This window comes from Lonchura striata, chromosome 22 (assembly GCF_050655825.1).
Source record: "Lonchura striata isolate lonStrDom1 chromosome 22, ASM5065582v1, whole genome shotgun sequence".
NCBI classification, from domain to species: domain Eukaryota; kingdom Metazoa; phylum Chordata; class Aves; order Passeriformes; family Estrildidae; genus Lonchura; species Lonchura striata.
This window is the reverse complement of record NC_140724.1, coordinates 1,874,111-1,888,158: the sequence shown is the minus strand read 5'-3', so window position 1 is coordinate 1,888,158 and position 14,048 is coordinate 1,874,111. Positions and strand designations below refer to the sequence as shown.

General features: G+C 44.7%; 1 protein-coding gene across 5 annotated transcripts in view; it reads right to left on the bottom strand.

Annotated features, from left to right (window-relative positions):
• Positions 1-14,048, bottom strand: part of NSD3 (nuclear receptor binding SET domain protein 3) — a 36,095-nt gene that overhangs the window by 16,639 nt on the left and 5,408 nt on the right. For 4 of the 5 annotated variants that reach the window (XM_021535879.4, XM_077789260.2, XM_085559121.1 and 1 more), the window contains exons 2-11: positions 13,013-13,740; positions 10,194-10,262; positions 9,581-9,740; positions 9,023-9,177; positions 8,252-8,758; positions 7,353-7,479; positions 4,049-4,149; positions 1,670-1,715; positions 1,018-1,148; positions 352-480 (exon numbers count right to left, since the gene is read on the bottom strand). In XM_021535879.4, coding sequence (XP_021391554.1) covers positions 352-480; positions 1,018-1,148; positions 1,670-1,715; positions 4,049-4,149; positions 7,353-7,479; positions 8,252-8,758; positions 9,023-9,177; positions 9,581-9,740; positions 10,194-10,262; positions 13,013-13,696 — 2,109 coding nt within the window. In that variant the 5' untranslated portion in view covers positions 13,697-13,740. The remainder of the gene's footprint in view (positions 1-351; positions 481-1,017; positions 1,149-1,669; positions 1,716-4,048; positions 4,150-7,352; positions 7,480-8,251; positions 8,759-9,022; positions 9,178-9,580; positions 9,741-10,193; positions 10,263-13,012; positions 13,741-14,048) is intronic. The other variant, XM_085559123.1, reaches the window with a different exon arrangement.

Sequence of the window (14,048 nt, the reverse complement as noted above, 5' to 3'; positions counted from 1 at the left end):
TTGTTACTACTGACCAGCGAAATGCACAGACCATCCCAGGATTTTTTTTTCAAAATACTGAAAAATTCTTACTCTGTCCAATCCTGACCAACCATCTGGAATCTTCAAATGGAACAGAAAATGGCATCTACTTTTTCTATTGATGCTGGCAGGTATGACTTACACATCACCTTCCAGCTGCTGAGCTTTCTGGCCTGCAGGAGGGCTTTGGAATCATTTAACATGAATCATTTCCAGAGCGTAAAAACTCCTAAAAATATTGATATTTTATCTGAGAGGTCAATTTAAGAGAACTAAGAGAAATAGGGGATATATATTTAGTATCCATCACTTCCCAGTATCACCAGTTACCTGACAAACAGTGTCTTTTTTACTTGTTCCAGTTCCTCTCCTGGATAAGCTGGAGTCCACTGACTGCACATCTGAGGCATCGGCATCAGCAGTGGCCGAGGGGCTGTCTGAACGCTTCCCAAAACTGCCCTACAAAGAGGAAAAACCCACGGCTCTCAAACCAGACAACGCCAAACCACAACCACATTGGCAAAAATATTTCTGTCACTGTTGATCAAAAGACCATTTGATAGGTCAAGAGACACAAAGGTCCTGGAAGTGTGCTGAATTTCACTGGGATGACACAAGTGCTGCCTTCTTGATATATTTCACCTGTACAAGCCAAACACCATAAAGAGCTCTCTTACTTTTCCAGACACTCTTTGGAGTTACACCAGATACAGCACCATCTCCCAGTTCCCCAAGAATTTCAAATCTTTCACAGAGCAAACCATGATCTAAACCAATGCTTTGCCAGACAAAGTAACAGAAAAATTTGTAAGCAAACATTGTATTTTTATAACAAACCAGTGGAGGGATTAGAAGTAAACAGACTAGGTCTTATGTTTTCAGATAATAAAAGACTCAAAATTTGTAGAAAATAGTGCTCACATATTTAGCAATAATCAACTGAAAAGCCTCTTGAAAAGCTTGTTCAGGTTCCTGTGAGAACCAATACACCTTTACCTGCAAATCATTAAGTCCTCTGGAATCAGAGTCAGATGTGTCCCTGTAGGCTGAGCTGGTCAGTTCCATGTCCGTGGAGGCACGACTTCTCTTCTTTAAGGGTTTACAGGAGTCTGAAATCTCACTGGCACCTTAACACAACATGCTAAAATTAGTTTAATACATGTTCTCAACTTTTTACTTAAGTTTAGTAAAGAAAAGAAAGATGAGAGCTTGGATTCTATTATCTGTCTTAATTTTCAGTTTGCAGTTTTGTTACTAGTTGAATTCTCCCTGAAAATTAACTGAAAACCAGCTTAGGCAGAGCTTTTGACAAACTTTTTAACACGGTGACACAGTGGAAGAAGGCAATAAATTGTCTCTAAGAGAGGACAAATCCTGAGGAGATTTCCTCTTCATCATCCACCTTTAACTTTGGCTAAGCAGAGACTTTTAAGAAATGCCCAGAAGGCCTTAGGGGCTTACAGCACATGAACAAACACCATCCTTCCTCCAGCAATGCACAAGGACCAGAACCCCAAACAGCCTGGCCACAGCGAAGTCGAGCTCGGCCCTACAGAGCACCAACATTGTGGCTCACATGGAACAAAGCTGCTGCCCAAGGGCCAGGAGCCACCAAGGTCAGTCGAGTTAATTTTCACCTGTCACTCACCTTTCTGCAACCCCGTCTTCACTGCTGCCAGTGGGACAGCTTCGACCTGTTTGAAAGGAAAATCCACAGTTAACACCAGAGGAAAATTTCTCCCTAATACCAAAAAGCAAACAGGTCAATTCAAGGGGTTAGAATTCAGGTGGGAGCTGCATCCCCTCCTCAGCCCAAGCCTCCACATCCCGCTGGATCCACTCCTGCCTACGCTGGTGCCCGTAGGCCTGGCAGCCACGGGCCACTAGCCAGGTCCTTCCTCTGTCCCTTGGGGCAGGAAGGTGACAGGAGCGCTGTATCCGTGTCCAGCAGGCAGGAGCGGGGGCCCTAGGGCAGCCACCCCTGGTGCTGTGCAAACCCCACAGCTGTGTGAGCACCCTGGCAGGGCTGGCACTGGGCTAGCGAGGCACAATGCGGGGCCACTCGGCGCTCCCTGCAGCTCCTGCAGCCCTTCCTCCGTCTAGAGCTCTGCACGGGCCCGCCCGGGTGCCGTGGTGCAGGGCTCTACACAGCTGGAACTCCGGGGCACAGGCTCCAGCACACAAATGGACAAGTTTACAATCTTGCAAAAGCACCTCCAGTCCTTGACCCTATGGAGAAGTTTAGGAACTGTTCTGCCAACACACATGGAAGATGTGGGAATTTGGTGACTGGATAATATTTACAGAAGAAAGCTGTTGTCTAAAATCCTGTTTTCAAGAATTACAAGTTATTTCTATGCAATGTGGTTACATATGCATGGAGAAACACATTTAGTAAATATTTAAGGATTATTCTATAATTTTTTTAAAAAATATTTTATTTTGTTGTACAATAAGTAAAAACATACAGTAGAAGGATTTGTATAGGATACATTTTGTAATACAAATATAAAATCTAAACAATCACTTTTATTTCTCCACTATTCACTGTAACAGTAGCATCAACATTTTTGTTTTTCCCATTAATTGTACTTGTTCCAGTTATAATTTTATACCAAGTTGTTGCAGACTAACTGGGGAATCAAAACTTGACTTTGGGAAACAAATATTGTTGCATAATTTTAAGAAGTTAGTAAGTTTTCTTTTTAAAAATTTAACTTAATACATTCAAGGTTTTGCACATTACAGTCCCCCTGGGTTTCACTTTAGTCAGATACTTCTCCTGAGAAAAGCACTTTAATTAACGTCCACAAACTGAGTCAGCCAGGTAAGAGAAGCACATGAAGCTACCTGGCATCCATGAAGTTCATCTTGTTGGTTCTTATACCTTTGTTAAGAAACCTTTACAAACATAAAGCAACTCTTTTGAAAGGGGGAGGCTGCGACAGCTCGTGCCAAGAGGCTCCACGGACCACATCAGGTGTCACACACCCAACACTTAAATTGCTTTAAAATTTCAGCATGAAATTGCCTCGAGCTGGAGCACTCCTCTGCTGCACAACAGTGCAGAAATGCTGCAGCATCAAAGGAAAAATAAGGAAAAAAAAACCAAAAAAGCAACTGAGTTCACTTTCAGTCTCTGAAGTGAAGAAGTGCAAAACAAAGCAAAAAGGGCAAAGAATAAATTAAAGAGATAAAAATATTTTTTCCCCTTCCCATATAAATCTTCATCCTGACTCTTTAAAAATTCTCACTGGAAAAACCTAAACTATGAAACATTTATATAAAATTCTCAGCTTTCAGACAGAGGCCCTTGAGGCGGGAAAAATCAACCACGCAAGGAGAAGAACCAACAACTTTGACAAACTTATTTGAAGTGTATGCAGGTTGTAGCATCTGTCCATCCACTGCACTCTCCTACTCATTTCCATGCAGAAATTTTTTATCATTAAAATTTTCTTAAAGCAACAACATTTGTCTGTCTGACATCCAGATTAAAGGAATGCCCTGTACACGTTAGAACTATTTCAGGAAAAAATGGTGTATCCCAGAACTCTTTTGCTGATGTCTGCCAGCATGAAAGTCTGACTATTCATCTTTAAGTGAAATCATTCTTGAAGTCCATTTTCAGAAGTGGTCAAATTAATCACTCTAACTTCATTTGAAAAACAAAGCCTCAACACAAACCAGCAGCTAAATCAAGAGCCAAAGGAAGGAACCTGGTGCAATTCCATCCAAGAGAAATCACTGAAACAAACCCATTTTGCTCGGAACAGAAATCTCAAAGGAAACATGGCAGGTTCATTAGGAGTCATCCATCACTGCGTTCCCACTTCCATAGCCTGACTGATACTGAGAAGATGCCAGTAGCAGAGTCACAGCAATGGCATTGACAGGGGGATTTCATGGAGGATAGTCCAAACCGAAACCCGATGGGGAAAAATGGAGAAAAATAAAAAGGCACCAATATAAGCCACAACATTTATGAATACAATATATTTTAACTCTCTACATGGAGGAAGCCAACCTGCTCCTTTTTGATCTTCTTCTTTGGCACAACTTCGGTGGATTTCTCAGACTCGGAGCGGGTTCGAATCGATCTTCTCTGTTGCTTCTTTTCTACAGAACCTGAAGAAGGAAAAAGGTTTACATTATATGATTCCTTGTATTTCTGAGGCACACCAAGATGTGCAAAACCAAACCAAGAGGTAAAGGAACGAAACCAAGACTTTGTCCTCTTTTGAATGTTTTATTTTTAAATTCAGTTCCAAACTATTGACCAGCTGGTGCTGTGGCTGCAGACACACATTCTGATTCCAGAGACAGATCAGCTTCAGAAAACAGACACAAGTAACAGACTGGAACAAAAGGCTAGAATTCGGATTAGGGCAAACAGATTTCCATAATACATAACACACTCCTTGGGCATAGTCTTCACCTGGGTAATTCTGAACCAAACAGTCCATCTTTGGTGTTTTGGGAAGGTAGCCACAACCAACTCCTCGAATAAAAACAAACTAGAAATTTCAGACACAAAGCACAGCTTCAGCATTCCCTCCAAAATGCCACGATGTGTCCCCTCTGTGGGGTGATGGCCTGTCACATAACTACAGCCAGTCCCACCCTGTACCATCTACAGCCACACCAGACCTCAATGCTCACCTGAAAGTGTTGAGGTGAAGAAAAGCTCAGGACAAACAGAAGCATCAACCATGATGTGTTACCGTCATTAATGAATGTCAAAAAATAGTTTTTAGAAGTATTACCATAGAAAACAAACTCAGATTAATAAAGGTTATTGTGACATTTCAACAGATGAAGAGGGAGCTACTGGGGTTTTGGCAACTAAGGCTGACAAAATCAGACCTTCTGTGCTCCAGCCCCTCCCAAACAGGCACATTGAGAACCATGGACACGGCACTCAACACCACGGGCAGCTGCTGGAACAAGCACAACACTTGCAGCTGACAAAACTGGCACCTGAGGATTTACAATGAGCTGCTGGGAAGCATTACTCTGGGTTTTCAGTCTGGGAGATTTCATCTATGGAAGACAACTGGGAAATACTTTGTTTTCTTCCAAACAAACCTACAAACTCTTGGGAGCTGACTGTGTCAGATGGATGCACTGTTAGGAGCTGTAAACCTGCCTGATCTTGTCAGAAGATGAAGTATCTAGAGACACACATGGGCTTGAACCAGACTGAAAGACAGCCTTGCAAAAGGACTTCAGAGAAAAAAATGAAAACAACTCTTGATACATTGGATGAGAATTCTTCCTATGGCTGCATGGCTCGGGAATGTCTCAGTAACTAAACTATACAGCTGGAAAAGTTATCATGTTACAATAATTGGATTTCTGAGAGGAAAAATTTGTTTTTCTTAAAGGGGAAAAACTTTTACAGCATATTAATTAATGAGTAATAGCAATTACTTATTAATAATTTAGAAATTAATGATTCCGGTCAACATCCATCATGTCTGTCCATGTATAACTTCTGGTTCCAATAGGTTCCATCCCTTGAGGAACTCACACAGCAGCAGTGGGTCTCCACATCAGAGCTGGGGAACATATTTTGCCACTTTGCTACGGAAGCAGCTTCAGGTGAATTTGAGCAGATGTGACCAACAGTTACTTTAAGCAAGAATGGATTTTCTCCCTGTGCTGCCCCGCTGAAGCCAAGGAGATAAGATCAAGCCCTGGATCAGAGAATTCCAGAACCAGTGTCTAACGTTGGCTGACAGCAACACTGACCACTGCAACGGGCACTTTCTCCTCTTCCTGCTCTTCAAGGATCCAGTCATCACCTTCACAATGCTCCCATCCCATCTTCAGGTATATTCTCATCCAAAGTTTCAGGACCAGCCCTCCACCTTGCTGCAGATAAATCCTAGTTCATCGTGTGCAGGCCAGAGGCACCAGGGATTCTCAGGGCTGCTCTTGCAGTAGCAGTTTTCAAGTAATGAAATTATCTTTTCAGCATTATTGAATTCTGTGTATCTAACTGCAGGTTATCAAAAAGGACTCCCAGAGTCCGTCTGGGAAATACTTTACCGTAAAGGGATTCTGAAGTTCCACTGACCTTACATTTGAAAAAAGGACTTGGCAGTTATGTTCCACAAGAGGGGACCAATAACTGGACTTTGGAAATAGCTTTGAGAGTGACTGGAGTGTGCACTGCAGGTAAGCTCAGGCACTTACAGGGTGTTAGCAGGTGGAGTGTTACGTATCCAAAAAGCCTAAGAAAATGAAAAAAGAGAGGCTCAGAATTCTCACCCCCTATATCTGAGGAGCCATAGGGAAGCTGAAGCCTTTAGATGCCAGGTGAGAGAAGCAGAACGATGATCGCCTTTCCTGCTGCAAGGCAATTCAAGTAGCCACAGCAACCACAGCTGGAAAGAACCACCACTGTCAACAGCAGGGGAATCCCCCCACACAGCAGGAAATCCAGAGCAGCTGGCCCGTGTGCTGCAGTCCCAAACGCTCCATAAACCAGGAGATCAAATAACGCTGCCTAAAACCATCACACAGACATAACCTCATGTGTGTTTGCACAGGACTCATGGATGCTGACCACTGAGATTTCTGACTCTGGTTCTCATCTATTTCATGTTTGAAAAGGGAGAAATAATCTAATAGATGTATGGTCAAAGCAGAAGTGACACTTGGCAACACTATGAGATTCAAATAGCTCATTCAACATTTTCCCATTTCAGGCACAAGTTCCATTATTTGCTTCAATGGTTCTTCTCCTTCAGACCTGGTATTTCAAAACTCACTGCTTTATGATGGACCCCCTGAAATGGCTTCAGAAGGCAAGCACTACCTCACTTGGTTGATGGGAGTTAGTTGAAGCAGTTTTTTAAAAATCCCTGTTTTTTAACAGGCCATGTAAAAACTGAACAACAAATCTAGGGAGTCTTCATCTTGATTCACACATTTGTACTGAAATGTGCCACTTCCTGACTATTTTTGCTTTCATGACAGCTCTTCTATTTTCCATTTGGGACCAAAAGCCATGGCAATTCCCTGCTAACACACATCCACTGGGTTGTCTCCTAAACCATTGTCCCACACAGGACATCATCCCTTGAGTATGTTGACTCAGGCTGTAAGTGACAGACACAAAGTTCAGAGGCCAAACCACCAATCCCACCCCACAGCCATGCTGTGTATGCTGGATCACCATGTGTGACATTAGCCATGCTCATTACAATAACTATGTAAACAGAAAGATGTTAATAATTTTGAAGTAATGAGAAAATGCTGGGCTTGATATTTGAGTTCTCACGCTGCAGGCTCAGGTTCAGACCAGGACTGCATTTCCCTACCTGCTGCCCCAGAAGTTGTCTCAGGAGAGGATGCGTTTTGCACCACTGCTTTCTCACTCCTCTGAGCTGATGAAGAATTAAGTTTCTCTTGTCCTTTGACGCTTATTTCTGTTTTGTTACCAACTCCCTTGAAAAGAAAAAAATAAAAGATTGTCTTCCCCTGTTATAAAGGCGTGCTGCTACCAGGTAAGAGACCTGCCCCTGAATCTCAGAACAGAAACAATCAATGCTCTCCAACCCAACACACAGACAGGATTCATCTACTATGGAGCTGCTTCCCTGCAGAACTTTCCACGCCTTTCCATCTTCCCTTACAGACAAGGAAAAATTGTTCCAGTGACTTTTCTAAACATTACCTTCTCTATAGGGCTTAGGATGAAATAAATACTCTCCAGGTAGAGAGGCAGAAGGAGGAGGCAGAGAAATAGTCCTAAGCCTTTTCCTTACACTGACTGTGGGAAGCTGCTGTGCACCTGAAGGAAGCTCAGACGCAGAACTCAATTTAAAAGTCTGTTACACAAAATATAGTTATTTCTTTTTAGTACATTATTAACAGTTTTGTCATCTGTTTCCCATAAAATCACTGATTTTATTAAAGATTTTTTTATTATTTAAACTAGGAAGCTGTAAATATTTAATATATTTAATTTTTTGGCACAAATAAAAATACAGCCATTTGTAGGGAGCTGCTCTGCCACCAGCAAAGCATTTACTGCCAGAGCTGCACTGAACATGGGGCTCAATGCACTGAAAGATTCTATTATCACATCTGTCTGTTAATATCTCCAATGAAAGGAACATGGATGGTGAATGCCTGGTGGACACAGTTCAAGCTCCCCAGTAAGGCAGGTTCGGGATAATTCAGGAGCAAAAGAGGGGTCACTGCACCAAGCACATACCTTGGTGGAATAAACAAATTGATCGATGAGTTTTCCATCCCCAGCAGCATTCTGAAGGGCAAAAACCTGTTCAATTTTAACAACCGGAGACATGTTACACTTCTGCAGATCCAGGTTGTGCATGGTGATGGAAGCTGGTAGGGACTTCCTAGCTGCAGCTGTTTTCCAGGCAATTTTCACGGGCGGAGCCTCCTCCTCCTCCAGGCTGGACTGCCGGCGCTGGCCCTGCCGCCGCGCCTCGCCGTGGCAAGGCGACGAGCCTGCCACCACGTTGGCGTGCTCCGGCTGCGAGCTCGGCGCCGCCTTCGGCCGCCGGTTCTTCTTGGCCTCCGATTTGGAAGCAGCAGTCTTTTTGGCTTTGGCCAAAACCTCCTCTGGCTCTTGGTCTACGTAAATGAAGGTGTACTGTTCTATCCTCTCTTCCCGGGTCATTTTCAGTGCCTTCTCGGCATGGGCAATGCCAATGTCCCACTGCGCTCGCTCCCTCTGCGGCCGTGGCTTGCGAATCTTAAGGGACGAGACAAGCAGTTGGTTACACTGAAGATTTTGCCACTACAGCACATAAACACAACCCTGAGGGTCTCTGCATCTCTCGGGCAGCAGACTGCAGTCTGCTCTCCGTTTACAGGGTATTTTTGACACTGAATGTGGACACTGAATTCCCTGCCGGTGAGATGCAGCCAGTCCTTCTCAGGGCAAAGCACTGAAGAGTTCCAGACCTGCCCCAGAGCATCTCCCTTACAGAGATGATCCCCCCAGTGCCCCCTGTACCTTCTGTTTCTCAGAGTGGTTGCTGGCTTGCTTGGCTGCCTCAGCCAGTAACTGCTCGTACTGTTTGTGCCCTTGGTACTCCCGGACACGCTTCTCATGCACCCAGGCCCGCTCTGGCTGGTTGCTGAAGAACTGCACGTGGTATTCCCGGGCACCTGAAAGGGCAAACACCACTCAGCAGTTGTGCCAACACTGCTCTGCCTGTTCAGCTCACGCTTTCTTCCTGCCCAGTGCTTCCTTCCTGCAAGTGAAGGTACCTGGCCCAAGTGCAGAAATACAACAGGCCAGATCCAGAACAGTTTGAGATGGAAGCTCAGAACAGCCTGCCCACACTGAAGTCTCACAATGATTTGAGAAAAGCAGAAACACCTGTGCACCAGCCTGTTCCCTCAGTGCCAGAAGTCGTGTACCAGGCACTAGTTCTGTGCGTGTCCCGACTGTCCTGTTCAGCACACACACAGCAGGATTCACTGGCAAAGGCAGTTTGGAATGAAGATATTTTTAATAACGGAACAGCTACAGACACCTGACACTCTGGAAAAGAGCTTCCTCCCTTACCTCTTGTATTAATTTTGGTATGCACATCAAGCTGTGGATCACACGACACCATGCAAGGCCACCACGGGTACGTCCCCACCTTGGACCAAACCAGATCCCCAACCTGGAACTTGACGTCGTGGGGCACCTGTGTTGGAAGGGATGGCACAAGCTGCTGCACCTGCAAAGGAAACACCAGATTAAAGCCACAGGAGAGGATTTAGAGCATTTGGAGATGCACACACCATCCACAGGGACTTCTTGTTCTCTCAGATATCCCTGAGGTTTGATAATCCAAGATGAGAAAAATATTTCTTAGAAACATAAAAGGAAGAAGCTGCATGCAGCTGGGATTTATGCAACAACACCATCAACAGAGACACAAAAGAGCAATTACTACCCCCTGCAAAAAGGATTCTGCTTCTTAAGTTGATTAGAAATACTGCTTTTAGGATAAAATAAAGCAATAAATCCAGTACAATAAGATATGCATTGAAGCAGTAATGAGAGTGATAAGAGTTTAAAAGAAATGACAACTGATTTATCAGATAAATTAAAGAATCAATGGAAGAAATGGTCAAAAAATAGTGACATTCTCTGAGTTCCAAAAGTGTTAATTGGTGCATGTACTAACCGGGGCTTCCTCCAGCACTGCATCTTCTCTTGGTCTCTCAGAGAGTGTGCTAAGCCTCTCGTTTGGTCTCTAAGAAATGGGTAACAATGAAGAGAAAAAAGGAAAACAACACTTACTGTAAGGGGACAGTAAAACAACAGAAGATAATAGTGAAACCAGGTAGAAAAAAAATAGTTCACAGAGGGAAAGCCAATCATGAACCTAGAAAATGTGAATATGACTATTCCTTGTACCCAATTAACATAGTAACACCATAATAAAAAAATACCTGGTTTCACCTACACTATTTACATTACTATCACACCTGAATATAACCACGTTCTCCTTTAACAGATGACAGAAGAACATACATTCAGAAACAGCAAATCCAAGTAACTTTCCAACTAAAATAACACACAATTTCCAAAAACCAGAGAACCCATGTGAGGATAACCACAGCAATGTGGCAAGTCTCACTCTACACCAGTTATTTGCAAGAACTGCAGTACATAGATTATGCTAAATATACAACATGATAATTGTAAAATCAATGTTAAATTGCATAGAGTTGACAAATATATTTGGAGGACCAGAAGCCCAAAACACAGAGCAGAATCAGCCCCAACCAGAAGCAGACACTGACGTGGGGGGCCATGTCAGCAGGTGTGAGGGGACAGGGCTGAGGTAAGGGTGGGCTGGAGCTACCTCAGGAGACAGATGCCACACACCTGCTTTTCCTGCAGCAGGGAAGTCAAAGGACTCAAAGAGCGGCAGAAGGAGTGGTCAGAGACAAGCAGTGAGGAACTAACAATGCTGACAAACCCCGTTATTGCCAGGCCACTCCAAGCACAGACCCCACATGAGTCCATGCTGTGTGCTCCAGAGAACCAGGGACACAGGGAAAGGGATAGAGCAGCTCAGGTCAGGGGTGGCACAGCCCAGTGTCTCATCTGGAGCTGTCTGTACATAACCACCATTGAAGACTAATTACATTGCTATTTGCTGGGCAAAAATTCTTTCTCCCTGCACAGCAGGAAGCACAGCACTGAGCTCCTACCCTTCTTCAGCTACAGGGCGTTAGTGAAACCTCCCCTCCCCTCTGCCAGGAGAATCGAGCTGGGCTGCCAGGAGAATCGAGCTGGGCTCACAGGCTGCAAACTTCCAGCTCCTCACAGAACAAAACTACTGAGCTGGTTCTTAAAAAAAGGATTCAGAGCTTGACATTCATCAGTGTTTTCACAACACTTCCATTTTAAATCAGCCTCCCCAGTATGGGCATCCCCTCACAGTCAGTGGATTTCCTCTGAGATTACAGCATCAGAATAAGGAACAACTGGTGACCATCTGACTTGCCACAGCCTCACTGCATGTAAAACTATAGAACAGCCATAGTTGTACCAAAAGTTGTTTGTTCCTACAAAGATGATCCCAAGTCACAGGTCTCACACCATTAACACTGAAAATGACAAAAGTGTATATGAAGATGAAATTGTGCAGTGGAAAGCAAAATGATGGGACGATGGACCTGAGACTGCCCTGGCAAACTCATACCGAGAGTCAAAATCCTGTACAAAAAATCCTGCTCCTGTCAGAGCAGGCCATGCCTGAAACAGGGCTGGGTAAATAACATGAAACATTTATTGCAACACCACCTTTAGAAAGGGAAATGAAAGCAACAAGGAAGCCAATAGCAAGACCAAGATTTCTAGTGAACTCTGGATGACACACATGACTAGGAGCTTGGAATTCAAGATGCAAGATTTTAGTTCGTTCTGTGAAAGACAGAAGGTTTCATTCTCATGGTGAGTAGGTAATAGAGCCAGAGGGGCAGGCACAGCTGAAGCTCCAGGAGTAGAAAAGGAGTCACTGGTGAGAGGGGAAACAAACTGACAGCCTGATGCGAGGGTGATGGAGTCTGGCCAGAAAGCAGGTAGAGTGCAAGACAGATGCTGCTCAGGGAGTGCCAGCAGGACACAGCAGTTCCTACAGCCACCTCACAAGGGCCCCAACAGCACCTCCCTGCAGCACAGAACCCACTCTACCAGATCAGAGTTGGTGCCTGCAGGACAGGCTCTTCTTCCTGAGAACAGCAAGCACCAAGGGCTTTCACAGGCCTGACAACAAACACAGCTATGTCCTGTAACAGCCCAGCCTGCACTGGGCAATTTCTGTCCTTGCCAGACATGGCAACTTCTCCACTCCTGGCACTTACCAGCCCCTCTGCCACCCATTCCCTCAAACTGGGAGAAGCAGAAACCAGCACCACAGAGGTTGCAGGAGCAAGCACAATAAAAGGAAACAAAAGTACTGGAGTGGCTTATGAAACTGAAAGAAAAAGAATGAGAGGGCACCAAGGTAATCTGGGTCTTTGCTTCCCAGAATCTCAGTTAACACCACCTGATGTACATTCTCTGGATATGGACAATATGGTACAAGATTAATTAACGTTTCACTGCTGAATACCCCAAATAACCTCACTTTCCACTCAACAATCTGGCACTCTTTTGAGAGGCAATTTTAGGAATGTGTAAGCTTTGGTCCAGAAGTTCCATCTTCAACATTGGCCAGAGTGCAGCAAACTCTAAACATGCTATAACACTAAATAATATTAAAAAAACAATGCATAACCTTTTCTAAAATTTGTTTTTCATATGAGCCTTTAAACCAACATTGTGTTACCTACAGACACAGCTCCTGGCAACCTCACCCTGAGGCTCTGACGAGTAACTAAAGCCTGGTGACTCAGCGTGCACACAGCCAGAACAAGGACAAACCCTGCTGGACACGCTCTCCATCAACAATACCAGGTGTACAGATGGCTGAATTACCATTCCACTTACATTTTGCTCCTCTGGTTCTAATTTTGGAATTTTGTGTGACTTGCGCTCTTCCGATCGGGAAGAGTCATGCTTGCTACTTTTTTTCCTTTTCTCTTTCCTGCCTTCGTGTTTTGCCTTAGCGTACTCCCTCGCTTGGACTTCATTCAACAGGTCCCCACAGAGGGAGGACTCAAACAATTCCCTGCCGTTCTGGATAGTTTTGGTTATTTTGAGTTTGATCTCTGGTGAGCCAGTCTTCTTTGGAATGCCCACTTGTGGAGCTGAAGGTGGTGGCGGAGGCGGCGGCTGGGGAGGGGAAGGTTTCTCCAGAACCTCGTGCGGCCTGGCGCTGGAGTTCTCCAGCTGGTAGTACTCCGGGGGGCTGAAGTTCCTGACTGTCCCGAAGCCGTTGGCCGATCCGTTGGGATACTGAGCGTACGTCTGGTATTTGGCTTGGGGCTCGTACATGCTGATGGCCGGGGGGTAGCCGTTGCTGAGGGGAGGCAGCTCCTCTGCCGTGGGCGTGGGGTACTGGAAGCCTGGCTGCAGCGCGGCCTCGTACGGTGTCCGGCCCCCATCCTCGGCAATGTCACTGCTGCCATCGAAGGCCTCCTCTTGGCGGATGTTGGCCGAGTCAATGAGTTGAGGTGGTTGCTGAATTGTGTTTCCCATGATCCCTTGCATGAAAGAGAAAGAGAAATCCATTGTTCTGCTCCAGCATCCTTAGCTTTCCCTTTTTCTCATAGGGCCTAGAGGCAGGGGAAGGGAAATCAGAAGTCAGTGTAAATTAAAAAACAGTAATTAAGCAAATTAAACAGTGAGGAACAAAGGGATCTCAAGAGCAATTTCTCCCTCTCTATCTGGCAGACACCCTCACATGGATTTAGAGAGGCTGCTGTTACTGAGCCTTTACAAAGGACTACCGACACGTCTTTCATATGGCAAATTTCTTCTTTTCCAAGACATTTCAAAAAATATCAGAAGCACCTACGAGTGCTTAAGAACTATAAGCCCAAGTATGACAAAGTCAGAGTAATGGTGCCAAACTCCCCAGCAC